Genomic DNA, 15,274 nt, shown 5'->3' with positions numbered 1-15,274 from the left:
TTAGGTAACTCTTTTTTTTTTTTTAAATTCCTGCTTCTGTCTTGAACTCTTTTTTATTTGTTAATGTTGTTGTCAAATTAAATTGAGACTTTGTGGTGCCTGGCTGCCTAAATCCGTAGAGCATGCGACTTACGATGTCAGGTTTGTGAGTTCAAGCCCCATGTTTGGCGTAGAGCTGACTTAAAAACAACAACACAATTAAATTGAGACTTTTAGATGATTTCTTGGGTGTCATTCCCCTTGCTAGAGTTTGTTCATCTCTTTCCAGTGTTTGTGTTGTGGGTGGACTGAAGCAGGGACTATAAATTGGATTTCTTATTCCTAATTTCCGGCACAGTGCCTTACCGATAGTACTCACTAATGAATTGTTGAATGATTTAATGTGATAACAAACGCTGCCACCCCAGAGGAGTGAGGGAAGATTGGGGATGGGACACAAAAGTCAGATTAATCCTTCATCTTATTCTTTGTTGTACTGATGTAGTTTAGGAAGGTAGGTGAGGTTTGGTGGGGTGAGGTCTGGAGCCAACGCCAAGAAAGATTCTTGAGACGTCCTTGGTGCAAAATGGTGGTTTTATTAAAGCACGGGGACAGGGCCCTTGGACAGGAAGAGCTGGGGTTGTGAGGGGTGGCTGATTATATACTTGGGAGTTGAGGGAGGCGAGGAAAAAGGAAGGTGGCCAAAATGACTTTCATATGTTAAAGAAGACTCAGGATCCTGGAGGCCTTGCTATTTTCAAGCTATGGATGTTTTTCCTTCTAGTAAAGCATTAACATTAAGATAGTTAGGAGCTTCCTGGAAGAATGTCACACTTAACCCCACCCAGGAGTGGAGGCGAGGGGAGAGGTTGCAGGGTGTCAATTTATGCTTTGTCTTCAGCTAGCCTTCTGCTCCCTCATCAGTACCAGAGAGTGAAACTTCAAACAAGTGGGTCAGAGTTAGAATGAAACAGGTTTTAGTTCATGGTAAGGAAGACCTGACAATTCAGCCTCAAGAGGAATTGTTTCTTTCTTTTCCTTTTTTTTTTTCTTCTTTGAGGCACCGGGAATAATTTGCTCATCTTCATTCATTTACTGCCTTCCTTCCACACTCCTGTATTTTAATGGAAGGCCTCCTAGGGTACCTGGGGAGAATTTGTGTGGTGAAAGAATTAATTCAGAAATCAAGCAGACCTGAGCTTTTGTTCTGGGGCTTGTCACTTAGCACCTGAACCTTAGCCAAATTACTTTAAGCATAATTTCCTCATTTGTAATAATAGAATTATTAACAGCTAATAATTCCTTTATAGTCCTTACTTTGTACCAGTCCTGTGCCCCTTAAATGGATTATCTCATTTAATCCTCACACCCACTGCCTGGAGATAGGTACCGTTATCACCACTAACCCCTTTTAAGGAGAGGAAACAAATTCAGAGGGGTTAAGTAATTTACCCAAATTCATTCAGCTAGTATGGGGTGGATCTGGGGATTCAAGGCCAAGCATTTAATCCCATTACATTATATACATAGCCTATATAAAAGGGAGCTGTCCCCGGGCATAAGGTCTGAAAATAGTAGTAGCTCAGTGAGTGTTCAGTGCCACTCTGTCTTTCTTCTTGTTTGGCATCACTTCTTATTTTTCTTTTTTTTAAATTTTTTAATTTTTAAGTAATCTATATCCAACGTGGGGCTCGAATTTACAATCCTGAGATCAAGAGCGGCATGCTCTACCTACTGCGCCAGCCAGGCAGCCCTGGCATTACTTTTTCATATAATCTGGGAGGCCAAACGATTAATCTGTGTATTACTTATGCATGAAATCAGGGATAAAAAGATAAGTAATTTGAGGTGGTATTTGTCAAGCCAAAATGAAAACTTTTTTTTTTAAAGATTATTTATTTATTTATTTGACAGCAAGAGAGGAACACAAGCAGGGGAAGCTGGAGGGGAGAAGCAGGCTCTCTGCTGAGCAGGGAACCTGATATGGGGCTCCATCCCATGACACTGGGATCATGACCTGAGCCGAAGACAGAGACGTTTAACGACTGAGCCACCCAAGTGCCCCCAAAATGAAAACTTAGACTGATTGGATTTACTCAGCAGATTTGATATCTCATTTTCCTGGAGAGTGTTAGGTAAAGCCAGTCAGACCTCTGACTCTCCCTTTCCTAGGGTCCTTATACTGGAGACACTCCTTCTTAACATAGTAACTTTTCAGTTTATTAGAATGTTAATACAACTGTCAGTCATTCCTGCCTTCATTTGACTTGCTTTGTGTGTTCCCCGGTATCAGCCCTTCTGAATTGGTTGTTTAGTGGATAGTTCATCCTTCAAATTGCATGTTTTTTTTTTCTTTATGGAAAATTTCTATTGTGAAAATCTTTAAGTTTATGAAACTTTTTTTAAAAAAGATTTTATTTATTTGAGAGAGAGAGCACAAGCAGGGGGAGTGGCAGGCAGAGGGAGAAGCAGGCTTCCCGCTGAGCAAGGAGCCCAACATGGGACTTGATTCCAGGAACCCAGGATCATGACCTGAGCCGAGAGCGGACGCTTAACCAACTGAACCACCCAGGTGTCCCTATGAAACTGTTTGTTTGTTTGTTTATTTATTTATTAAGATTTTATTTATTTATTTGACAGAGAGAGAGACAGCACGAGAGGGAACACAAGCAGGGGGAGCAGCAGAGGCAGAGGGAGAAGCAGGCTTCCCGCCGAGCAGGGAGCCTGATGCGGGGCTTGATCCCAGGACCCTGGGATCATGACCTAAGCCCAAGGCAGACAATTAATGACTGACCCACCCAGGCGCCCCGCTATGAAACTGTTTAAAAGGAAAAGAACAGGGGCACCTGGCTGGCTCAGTTGGTAGAGCATGTGACTCTTGATCTCAGGGTTGTGAGTTCAAGTCCCATGTTGGATGTAGAGATTACTTAAAAAAAATTAATAAATAAAAGGAAAAGAACAATCACCTACAACCTGTTTTTTCTACCAGCCTCCTTTTTTTTTTTTTAAAGAATTTATTGTTTGAGAGAGAGAAAGAACACACGAGCAGGGGGAGGGGCAGAGGGCGAGGGGGAGAGAGAATCTTAAGCAGGCTCCACACCCAGTGCAGAGCCTGATGTGGGGCTCGATCTCATGACCCTGAGATCATGACCTCAGCCTAAATCAAGTATGATGCTTAACCGACTGAGCCACCCAAGTGCCCCTAAACACACATGGGTTTTAAAGATTTATTTAATTTATTTTATAAAGAGAAAGCGTGTGCACAGGTGGGGGGAGGGGTAGGGTGAGGGGGAGCCCAACATGGGGCTTGATCCCAGGCCCCTGTGATCATGACCTGAGCTGAAACCAATAGTTGGATGCTTGACTGAGCCACTCAGGTGTCCCAAACATACATAAGTTTTAATGTGAGCTCAAAGTGGTGTAATTTGGGATCCTGCCTTTTCATGTAATGTACTGCAAACAAATTTTTTCTAAGATGTGATGGCATTACACATCAGATATGAGGATCCACTTGTGTGATTTTTCCACATTCAGTCAGTCCATTGCAAAGATACGTTTCTGGTATGAGGCAGATGGTGCCTTGGCAGTGCTCTGGTGTTACTTGGGCAGTATAAGCTTTTGGGACCCAAAGTTTAGTGGGGGAAAATGCTGTTTGAGGTAGCTTGCTGTGTGAATGTGGCCTGCTTAAGTGCCCCAAGAGCTCAGAGTGGCTACATTTTCCATCAGAACCACCTCTGATCCCTAAAGATAAATTTTATTCATATAGAAAATGACCACCAATCCAGTATCCAAAGATTTGATAAAGAATTACTTAGGAAAATATAAATTGTCAGAATGAAGACAAGAGGCAGAAAATATAAATAGAACAAAGAATGTATAGTTCTTCCTTGTCCAGCCTCGCAAATAGGGCCAGAAATCAGTGTCTCAGCTTTTGTTTATTTATTTTGTATTACTTAAAATTCATAAGAGTTGCAGCTTGTAGTTATTCATCTGTTTATTGGCTACTTTTTTGTCTTCCCCCGTGGACTAGAGGCTTCATGAGGACGGGAACTCTGTCTCTTTTGGTCTTGACCGTTTTTCTAGTCTTTAAGCAGATACTTGTTGAATGCATTAGCAAATGATTGTATTTAACCTGGAGATCAATTATTTTTTTTTGGAGTTCTGAGGGGTGCCCCTTTAAGTGAGCCCTTGGTCAGCATTGTTAAGTGGGGGTCTCCTCAAGGTTCCTGGAACTACAGGATACTGCATAATAGAGAAGGAGGAGCCAGTGGAGGGCACACCTGTGTTAGGATGAGAGCAGGCTTGAAAGAAGCCACTGGCAGGGTTTCCTGGAGCTTTTTGTTTTGAATAATGCCTGTTTGTCTTTTATGTGTAGTGAGTGATGCTACACTCTGGGCAGACTTTGCCTAAGTTTCATAAATATTTAATTGGCTTTTTCAGGAGAATAAAGGCAGCCCCGCTGATGACTGAAAATGACAAAGCATCCACCTAACAGACGAGGAATCAGCTTTGAAGTGGGAGCCCAGTTGGAAGCCCGGGACCGATTAAAAAACTGGTACTTTTACATTTTTCTGTTAATTAAAATCCTTCTGCTAGCACTGATAAAGAGGGGTAGCCTGGGCTTTGCTGTAATGTTTTCTTGCTCCCTGACTCTTGGAAGGTAGAAGGAGACTTAAGCCTAGAGCTGTGGAAATGTCCTTTCTTTTTGGTGCTGGGATCCTTCTGTCATGGAGACCATCCAGTGACTACTTGTTAATACTTGTTTCCCCTTTCTGCCTGTTTTGGGGGGTGGAGTGATGGGAAAAAGAAGCATGGATGGCTACAGGGCAGGGAAGAGTTAAAAGTGCCAGCTCTCTTGCTCTTGGCTGCCTGTCTGGAAGAAGAGCGGAAAGATCAGGGATGGAAGAATGAAGGAAAGGTATTAGATTGGAATAGTTTGTGTGTTGTGAACAACCCCTCCTGTTTTCTGGGTGTGTGTTATGGTTGAAATGTAGTCATCATTCTGTAGGGGTGATTAAATTTAGTACTGAGGGGTTGTAGTCCTTACTTGTCATTGACTTGTGAACTCTGGGTCGTAATTACTACTTTGAGCATCAACTTCATCTATAAATGTGTGGGTAGTAGTAATATCAACCTGAGAGTTTTTCTGAGAATCAAATAATAGAATATGTGGAGAAAGGCCTTCCTTACCAACTGTAAAATGATGGTTGTTGTTAAGAACGGCCTAGAATTTGGTCATTTGTTAATGCTTAAGGTAAAGGTGGGGGTTTCAGAACTCAAGCCTTTCTGAGTTTTCCTAAGGAAGAGTGTAGTCCTTTTGGGGAGTTTTCTCAAAATAAGCTGACCAATTCCTGGGGTGTAGGAAGAGAAGAGAGGGGAAAAGAGAAGCAGGGAAATGTTGGCTGGGGCAGGAAATGTCTCTGCTGCCTTTTGGGGCTAGAAGATTTGATATATGAATTATGGACATTTTGAACACCTAGTTGTTTTAGGCTGTTTGTATTATCTATAATTATTTCCCTTTTTTGTTTTCCCTCAGCTCTTTTTAAGGCAGCTTAATCAAGGGAAGAATTCTTTTTAAAAATGTGGAAAAAAATTAAAATATAGAAAAAGTAAAGTACAGCTAGCCATAAAATAATCTGTATGCTTATCACTCAGAATAAATAAATATTAATAAATGTTAATAAAATGAATTAGTATGTAAAAATTTAATATTAAGATTTATTAATAAATTAATATCACTCAGAATAAATAAAACATTTTTGTTTTATTATATTTATGTTTAAAAAATTAAGGACATAAAACATTTCTGATTTAATGCAAGTATTTTTTATACCTTACCGATTCAATTCCCCTTCTGTGTTCCATAGAGGCAACCAGCATCCCGAAGTTGGTTGTATCCTTTCTGTCCATGTTTTTACATTTTTACTATATATATGTATTCATAAATAATAGTTAGAATCACTTTAGGTATTTTAAAAATGAATATAAGTTTTATTATATTGTTTCTTTTCTTTAGCTTAATGTTTGTGTGATTTACCCATACTGATATGTAAGATACTCATCCTAACTTCTGTATAGAGTTCCGTTGTATGAATATACCATATTAAAAAATATATATATTTTCTTTATCCAGTCTCCTACTGATAGACATTTATATTCCAGTTTTTCACTTTATTTATTTTTAAAGTAAGCTCTAGGCCCAATGTGGGACTTGAACTAATAACCAGGAGGTCAAGAGTCACATGCTGTACCTACTTAGGGAGCCAGGCGCCCCTCCAGTTTTTCCACTTCAAACATAGTGTTGCTGGGGTGCCTGGTTAGCTCAGTCAGAAGAGTGTGCCACTCTTGATCTTACGGTCATGAGTTCGAGCCCCACGTTAGTGTAAAGATTACTAAAAAGAATAAATAAATTAAAAAAAACTAACACAGTGCTATTGTGAACATCTCTGTAAATGACTTTTTTGTGTGTCCGTTTGCAAGAATACTTCTTGGGCAGTAGCTTTCAAACCTTTTTTTATGGCAACTTATAGTAAGAAATATTTTTAAATCCAGTGTAGTACCCATCCATATACACATATAAATTTAACTGAAGCAAAAATTTTTAGAAACAGTCCTTAACCTTAGGACATGCATTGTATTCTTATGTTTTCCCTCTATGTTGTATGTATGTTTCCTGAACATATGCAGTATTGCTGGTCTAGAATCATTAATTTGGTTTTATAATCTAATGGTCATGAACTGCTGTTTGATAAGCCCTATTCCAGTGAATTTGTTGAGTAATATGTTATACACATTTTCAGTTTTACTGGAAATTGCCAAGTTTGTCTCCAAAATGCTTCTACTAAATTACACCCCCACAATAGTGCATAAAACTTCCTGTTTTTCCATGTCCTTATCAATCCTTGCTTTTTACAGACTTTCTGGTTTTGCCAATCTGTCGGTTATGAAACATTGTTTTATTCTATGTTGCCCATACTTCTAATGAGGTTGAGCATTTTCTAATATGTGTGTTCTCTGACTTGCTCTTTCCTATTTGTCTTTTCTGAGTGATTTATTCGGGTTTTACTAATATGTTATGGATTCTAATTATTTGTTGGTTTATGTTGCACAAATCTTCCTCCAGTCTGTAGCTTGTCTTTTCAGTTTGTTTCTGGTATCTTTCATGGCACACAATACTCTCCTGAATTCTTCTAAAAGTTTTAAAGTTTTGCTTTTCACATTTTGATCTTTATTTACCTAGAACTGATCTCATGTATGGGATGAACTTGGTCTAATTTTTTTATTCATGATTTAAATAATCAGTTGCCCCAACATCGTTTATAGGACAGTCTTTCCCCACTGATCTGTAATACCACTTCTTTTTTTTTTTTTTTTTATTTGAGAGAGAGAGAATGAGAGAGAGCATGAGAGGGAGGAGGGTCAGAGGGAGAAGCAGACTCCCTGCCGAGCAGGGAGCCCGATGCGGGACTCGATCCCGGGACTCCAGGATCATGACCTGAGCCGAAGGCAGTTGCTTAACCAACTGAGCCACCCAGGCGCCCTGTAATACCACTTCTATATACCAAGTCCCATACATAACATGGGTCTCTTCTTAGCTCTTCATTCTATTCTATTAATTTATATTTACTCTGGTGCTAATAGCAACCCATTATCTAATTCACATTGCTTTAAAGTAAGTCTTGATAGCTGATAAGTCAGATTTTGCCCCTTTGTGCTTTATTTGTTGTATTCTTAGACCTTTACTCTTATTTTTTAAAAAATTGAAGTATAATTGACATTCAGTGTTATATTAGTTTCAGGTGTAGACCTCTACTTTTAATGTGAATTTTTATTTTATTTTATTTTAAAAATTATTTTAGAGAGAAAGAACGTGCGTGTGCGAGAGGGTGTGAACGGGGAGGGGCAGAGGGATAGGGAGAGAGAACCCTTAAGCAGATTCCCCGCTGAGTAAGGAGCCTGACACAGGGCTGGATCCCAGGAACCTGAAATCATGGCCTGAGCAGAGATCAAGAGTCGGATGCTTAACCGACTGAGCCACGCAGGTGCCCTAAAATATTATGTTTTGTACTTATTCACATTTTCCTTTATAAACTTAAGTAATGTTTTATAATCTCCATAAAGCTTTTGCATGTTATCTATTAGACTTACTCCTAAGTACCTTCTAGTGTTTGTTGCTTCTGTGCATGGATCTCTTTTCTTTTATTGGAGAGCTCACACTTGCATGCGTGAGTAGGGGGAGAGGGGCAGAGGGAGAGGAAAAGAGAGAATCTTAAGCAGGCTGCATGCCCAGTGCAGAGCCCCACCCTGAACTTAGTCTCAAGACCCTGAGATCACAACTCCGAGATCATGACCTGAGCTGAAATTAAGAGTCCCACGCTTAACTGATTAAGCTACCCAGGTACCCCTTGTGAATGGATCTTTTTTTAAGATTGTATTTATTTGAGAGAGAGAGAGGGAGGAGAGAGTGTGTGTGTGAGTGGGGGGAGGACAGAGACAGAGAATCTCAAGCAGCCTCTGTGCTGAGCATGGGGCCCCATGTGGGGCTTGATCCCACGACCCTGAGATCATGACCTGAGCTGAAACCAAGAGTCGATGCCCAACCTACTGAGCCACCCAGGCATCCCTGGATCTTTTTATATTACATTTTCTCTTTGGTTATTGGTGGTGTTTAGTAATGCTGTTGAGTTTTGTTGTTGTTGACCAAATTCAGTGTGTGAACTTTACTGAGCTCATAGTTTAACTGACTGAGCCACCCAGGCATCCTACTGAGATCATAGTTTAAAAGCAACTGCTAAAAAAAGATTTATGACATTTATGAGATTGTTGGAAATTTGAACATTGATTAATGATATTAAAGCATCATTGTTAACTCTTAGGTATGGAAATGATATAGCTATGTTTTTTTTTTTTAAAGATTTATTTATTTATTTATTTGACAGAGAGAGACACAGTGAGAGAGGGAACACAAGCAGAGGGGATGGAAGAGGGAGAAGCAGGCCTCCTGCAGAGCAGGGAGCCCGATGTGGGGCTCGATCCCAGGACCCTGGGATCATGACCTGAGCCGAAGCCAGACACTTAACGACTGAGCCACCCAGGCGCCCCTATAGCTATGTTTTTTAAAAAGTCCTCATTTTTTAGGGGTGCCTGGGTGGCTGAGTTGTTAAGCATCTGCCTTTGGCTCAGGTCATGATCCCACGGTCCTGGGATTGAGCCCCGCATCAGGCTCCCTGCTCAGCAGGAAGCCTGCTTCTCCCGCTCCCACTCCCCCTGCTTGTGTTCCCTCTCTCGCTGTGTCTCTCTCTATGTCAAGTAAATAAATGAAATCTTAAAAAAAAAAAGTCCTCGTTTTTTAGAGATTACATACTGATATTTATGAATAAAATGATTTGTTATCTGAGACTTCAAAGATAATATGAAGGGACGAAAGGGTGGGAGGTAGAGAAAGCAAAAGTGGTGGTAAGTGGTGGATATGTGAGGGTTTACTGCTGTTAAATTTTGTATGCTAAACTTGTATCCAGAAACCTTGCTGCATTTTCATACTTGTCCTATTAGTTCTTCTGGATTTTCTACGTAGACTGTCATATATATGCAAACAGGTATATTGCCTCTTACTTTCCAATCCTTATGCTTCTTATTTCTTTTTCTTCCTTCCATCTTTGCTGCGTTTTCTTTCCTTCTCTCTCTCTCTCTCCAGTTTTCATTGACCAGGACCACACCGGCATGGTGTTAAATGGTAGTGCTGATAGTGGCCTTCTGTGTCTTATTGTTTGATTAACAGGAGCACATGTGACGGTTCATCATTAAGTATGATGTTTAATGTTAAGATCATGGTAGATTGTTTAATCAGATTAAAGTAGATTCTTCTTTGTCTGCTGGAAGTTGTTTTTGTTTTTTTTGTTTTTTTCCCCCTAGCCTGAGTGACTGTTGAGTTTCATCTAATGTTTTCTGGACATCTAATTAATTCACTGTATACATTTTTGTCTCTTCAGTGTATTAGTATAGTATATGACATTAGTAGATTTTCTAATGTTGAACAGTTCTTGCCTGCATGCCTGGATAGACCCTACTAGCTCATTTATATAATAAATTATGGGATTAAGTTTGCTAATATTTTATTTGGGATTTTGATATCCATGTTCACTAGTACTTTTGATTTTGATCTTTTCTTGCACCATCCTTTGTAGTTTCAGTCTGTTGTTACAGGAGTCTTAGGAAATGAGGTAGTTTATTCTCTCTCCCCACCCCCCCTCGCCGGAACAGTTTTGTTTTTTTTTTAAGATTTTATTTATTTATTTGACAGAGAGAGTGACGGCGAGAGAGGGAACACAAGCAGGGGGCAGTGGGAGAGGAAGAAGCAGGCTTCCCGCAGAGCAGGGAGCCTGATGTGGGGCTCAATCCCAGGACCCTGGGATCATGACCTGAGCCGAAGGCAGACGCTTAACGACTGAGTCACCCTAGTTTTTTTTTTTTTAAGATTTTACTTATTTATTTGAGAGAGAGCGCGCGTGCACGTGTGTGGAGGTGGGTAGAGGAGCAGAGGGGGAGGGAGAGGGGAAAGCAGACTGCGCTGAGTTCAGAACTCTATGCGGGGGTTGATCCCAGGACCCTGAGATGGGGACCTGAGCCAAAACAAGAGTCATGTGCTTAATTGACTGAGCCACCCAGGTGCCCCATCTGGAACAGTTTCTTGAAGCTTTACTAAATCTTGCCAATACCCCCCCTTTTTTTTTTTTTTTAAAGATTTTATTTATTTATTTGACAGAGAGAGACACAGTGAGAGAGGGAACACAAGCAGGGGGAGTGGGAGAGGGAGAAGCAGGCTCCCCGCAGAGCAGGGAGCCCGATGTGGGACTCGATCCCAGGACCCCGGGGTCATGACCTGAGCCGAAGGCAGTCGCTCAACCGACTGAGCCACCCAGGCGCCCCCCGCCTTTTTTTTTTAAAGATTTTATTTATTTATTCGTCAGAGAGAGCACAAGCAGGCAGAGGGAGAAGCAGGTTCCCTGCTGAGCAAGTAGCCTGATGCGGGGCTTGATCCCAGGACCCTGAGATCATGACCTAAGCCGAAGGCAGATGCCCGTGTGACTGAGCCACCCAGGCATCCGGCCAATACTCCTTTTGGTAAAAATAAATTTTAGACTTCAAATCAAATACTTTACTTTTTAAAAGTTTTTATTTATTTATTTATTCATTCATTCATTCATTCATTCATTCATGAGAGAGAGAGAGAGAGAGAGATGCAGAGGCAGAGGGAGAAGCAGGCTCCCCGCCTAGCAGGCAGCCCAATGCGGGACTCGATCCCAGGACTCTGGGATCATGACCTGAGCCGAAGGCAGATGCTTAACCATCTGAGCCACCCAGGCGCCCCACTTTTTAAAAGTTTTATTATTTTATTAGGTGAGGAGGAGCAGAGGGAGAGGGAGAGAGAGAGAATCTTGAATAGGCTCCACATGGAGCGTGATGTGGGGCTTGATCTCACAACCCTGAAATCATGACCTGAGTCGAAATCAAGAGTCAGACCCATAACTGGCTAAGCCACCCAGGTACCCCTCAAATTCTTTAATAGTTAGTGTTCTGCTATTTTCATTTTCTTTTTTTTAAAGATTTTATTTATTTATTTGAGAGAGAGAATGAGAGAGAGAGAGAGAGCATGAGAGGGGGGAGGGTCAGAGGGAGAAGCAGACTCCCTGCTGAGCAGGGAGCCCGATGCGGGACTCGATCCCGGGACTCCAGGATCATGACCTGAGCCGAAGGCAGTCGCTTAATCAACTGAGCCACCCAGGTGCCCTATTTTCATTTTCTTAAGTTAATTATCTTGATTTTATTTATGCTTATGTCATATTTTTTCAAGTATGCTAGCAATATAACATTATTTATATAGTAAATAGTAACATATGAAAAAGTTACTTGTAATTTTACCAACCTAACAAGGTAGTCTTTTTTGTAATTGCTTATATATATAAAATAGGCATGATCATGGGGTGGCTGCCTGGCTCAGTTGGTGGAGTATACAACTCTTGATCTTGGATTGTGAGTTTGAGCCCCACGTTGGGTGTAGAGATTGCCTAAATAATTCTGTTAAAATGGGCACGGGGCACCTGGGTAGCTCAGTTGGTTAAGCGTCAGACTCTTGATTTTGACTCAGGTCATGATCTCATGGTCGTGGAATTGAATCTAGGTCAGAGTCCGCTTGTCTCTCTCTCTCCCCTTTTGCCCCTCCATGCGTGTGCATGCTCTCACTCTCAAATAAATAAATAAGTAAATAAATAAATACAAATAAAATAGGCATGATCTATGTGTACGTAAGATTTTTATATATTCTTTTATTTTTTTAGTTATTATGGTATAATGTAATAGATATCTGTTCTCAAGTGGATAAACTATATTTCAGATGGTTATTCTACTTTTGTAGAACTTTTTGCTTCCATTTTTTTATTTTTAAATTTTATTTATTTATTTTGAAAAGATTTTATTTACTTAATTGACAGAGCAAGAGAGCACAAGCAGGGGGAGCAGCAGAGGGAGAGGGAGGAGCAGGGTTTGATCCCAGGACCCTGAGATCATGACCTGAGCTCAAGGTAGATGCTTAACTGACTGAGCCACCCAGGTGCCCCAACTTCCAGTTTGTTTGTAAAGATTTATTTAATTTATTTTTTAGAGAGAGAAAGTGAAAGTGGGAAGAGCAGAGGGAGAAGGAGAAAGAGAATCTCAAGCAGACTCCACGCAGAGCACAGAGCTTGGGACTTGATCTCACAAGCCTAAGATCATGACCTGAGCCCAAACCCAGGAGTTGGATGCTCAACCAACCGTGCCACTCAGGCACCCCTGCTTCCAGTTATTTGTTTGTTTTTTTTCCACAGTTCCACAGAAAGTAGTTTATTGCTTTTAGAAGAAAATAAGATGTTTTCAGAACTTTTATTAGTGAAGAAAAGCTGTTAGAACTTGAAATCTTTTCTAAAACATTATTTGGAAGCTGATAGAAAGCTTCTCACTTGCAGCCTGAGCTGTCCGATTAGACACAGCTAACTGCTTGGAAGCAGGGCTTGTGTTTGTGGCTGGTGTACCAGGTGTCAGGTCTGACCTCCTTGCCCCAGTGCCTGCAGTGCTCCTTCTCCAGCACCTGCTCATGGCTCTTCCTCGCCACCCCGCACCTTGCCGTCCAGTATGGACCCTGTCTAGGTGTGTTTGTTAGGTGTTGCCTATGGGCAGGCAGGGGGCCAAGCTACTTTTGGGGCAACACAGGCCAGGATCAGCTAATGAGAGCCTGGCACTATCTAAGGACAGCCAGAAGCCCCATGCCCAGTGCTGCCATTTCAGACGCTAGTCTGCTTGTGGGGTCAGCATGACTGATATAGATCAAGTGGGGACTCCCAGCAACTACAGATGTCTAAGGCAGGAAAACAAGACTGCCAGCTTGTGGCAGCTCCAACAATGATCCTCAAAGGCTGATCTTGACCTCTAACCCTGGCTAAGGAGAAAAGGGACCCCCACATAGCCTCATAGGAGAGAGGCCCTTCAAATTTTTTACTTATTTACTCACTTCATGGTAATTTAGCAAGCTCTATGTCGGGCAGTGAATAGAATGCTGTCCTGCCCACTTTTGTTGTCTTCAGGGGAACAGATCTTCTTAGGGGGACAGAGGGACCTGCTTGTGGCTAGAGTGGCCTGGTTTTAGAGGAATGTGAATGGGGCTAAGGGAAGGAATATGTATAGGCCCGGGGAAGGATGAGCTTGGTCAGCCTGGGGAGGTGGGAAAGGCTTTTCAGAAAAGGTGAGACTGGAGCCATAAGTAAAGCTACAGCAAACATTTGGGCAAAAGAGTTTTTTGGGGGTGGAGTATCAGTGCTATATGATCAGTTCTCAGGGTTGGATAGCTAGGTCCCTTTGGGTGCAGATGACTACACAGAGAAATCCAATTGTCCTTGAGTCACAGTCAGATAAGTTGGCTACCTTGAATGCCTTTCCAAACAGAAATACAGAAAATCAACAGCCCAGCCTGTGATCTTCAGGTTGTAAGTATTTCTACAAATGTTAAGCCCTTATTTGGTGTACTGATAAATGCTTGTAATTGAGGGTGATGAATTCTGGATTAGAGTTTCATATACTCTAATTACTAGCTGAGTTTACTTGGTCAAGTTACTTTACTTTTCCCAGTCCCAGTTTGCATGTAGGCAAAATGGGGAATTATATAATTGGATTCTGTGGATTAGATAGGATCATTCCTGTGGAAGAATTTGTATTCCGTATTACTAGGAAAGTACAGCCACTAGTTTTCTTCTTAATTATGTCTACTATAAAAATGAAAACATTATAGGGGCTCCTGGGTGGCTCAGTCGGTTAAGCATCTGCCTTTGGCTCATGTCATGATCCCGGGGTCCTGGAATGGGGCCTCTCATAGGGCTCCCTGACCACTGGGGAGTCTGCTTCTCCCTCTCCCTATTCTCCTCCCCCCTGCTCATGCTCTCTCTCTCTTTCAAGTAAATAAATAAAGTTAAAAAAAAAAATGAAAACATTATGGCCAGCTTATAAGAAGTTTTAGGACCAGACGTCTAAAGTTGTAGTGCTGCAATTCATGGATTATCTAACTTAATTTTCCACTTAACAGTACTGTGAGATATGGGTGCTATTATTTGCCTCATTTTATCAGTAAGACAGAGGAGACTCAGAGAGATGAAGTCATTTGCCCAAGGTCACACAGGGTTAGGACTGGGATTTGAATCCAGATAGACTGAGTTCATAGCCTTTCTGAAATAACCAGAATTCTCCAGAGTGTTTGTTTCTGACTCCTAAATTTTAAATAAATAAATAAATAAATAAATAAATAAATAAATATTTTTCTCTCCCAACTCCTACATTTTATTTTTAAAAATATTTGTTTATTTTATAGAGAGAGCTCTTGTGTGCTAGTTGGGGAGGGCCAGAGAGAGAGGGAGAGAGGGAATCTCAGGCAGACTGCCCGCTGAGTGCAGAGCCTAATGTGGGGTTCCATCTCAGAACCCTGAGATCATGACCTGAGCTAAAATCAAGAGTCGGACATTTAACTGACTGAGCCACCCAGGTGCTCTGACTCCTAAATTTTTTTTTAAGATTTTATTTATTTATTTGATAGAGAGAGACACAGCAAGAGAGGGAACACCAGCAGGGGGAGTGGGAGAGGGAGAAGCAGGCTTCCCGCTGAGCACGGAACCCAATGCGGGGCTGGATCCAGGAACCCCAGGATCATGACCTGAGCCGAAGGCAGACGCTCAACGACTGAGCCACCCAGGCACCCCCCTGACTCCTAAATTTTAAAAAA

At 41.4% G+C, this 15,274-nt stretch overlaps 1 protein-coding gene and 1 non-coding gene across 6 annotated transcripts in view; one reads left to right on the top strand and one right to left on the bottom strand.

Moving 5' to 3' along the window:
- The window catches only part of PHF20 (PHD finger protein 20), a 145,946-nt gene that overhangs the window by 18,066 nt on the left and 112,606 nt on the right, over window positions 1-15,274 (top strand). For all 5 annotated transcript variants that reach the window (XM_081832837.1, XM_031017692.2, XM_006746877.3 and 2 more), the window contains one exon: window positions 4,420-4,534. In XM_081832837.1, coding sequence (XP_081688963.1) covers window positions 4,452-4,534 — 83 coding nt within the window. In that variant the 5' untranslated portion in view covers window positions 4,420-4,451. Of the gene's footprint in view, window positions 1-4,419; window positions 4,535-15,274 lie in introns of those variants that run through there.
- Window positions 13,361-13,492, bottom strand: LOC115936847 (small Cajal body-specific RNA 20). Its single transcript, XR_004072234.1, has one exon.

This window comes from Leptonychotes weddellii, chromosome 10 (genome assembly GCF_054177405.1).
Source record: "Leptonychotes weddellii isolate Sample4059 chromosome 10, ASM5417740v2, whole genome shotgun sequence".
Taxonomy (NCBI): Eukaryota; Metazoa; Chordata; class Mammalia; order Carnivora; family Phocidae; genus Leptonychotes; species Leptonychotes weddellii.
This window is presented reverse-complemented; position numbering and strand designations above follow the sequence as displayed.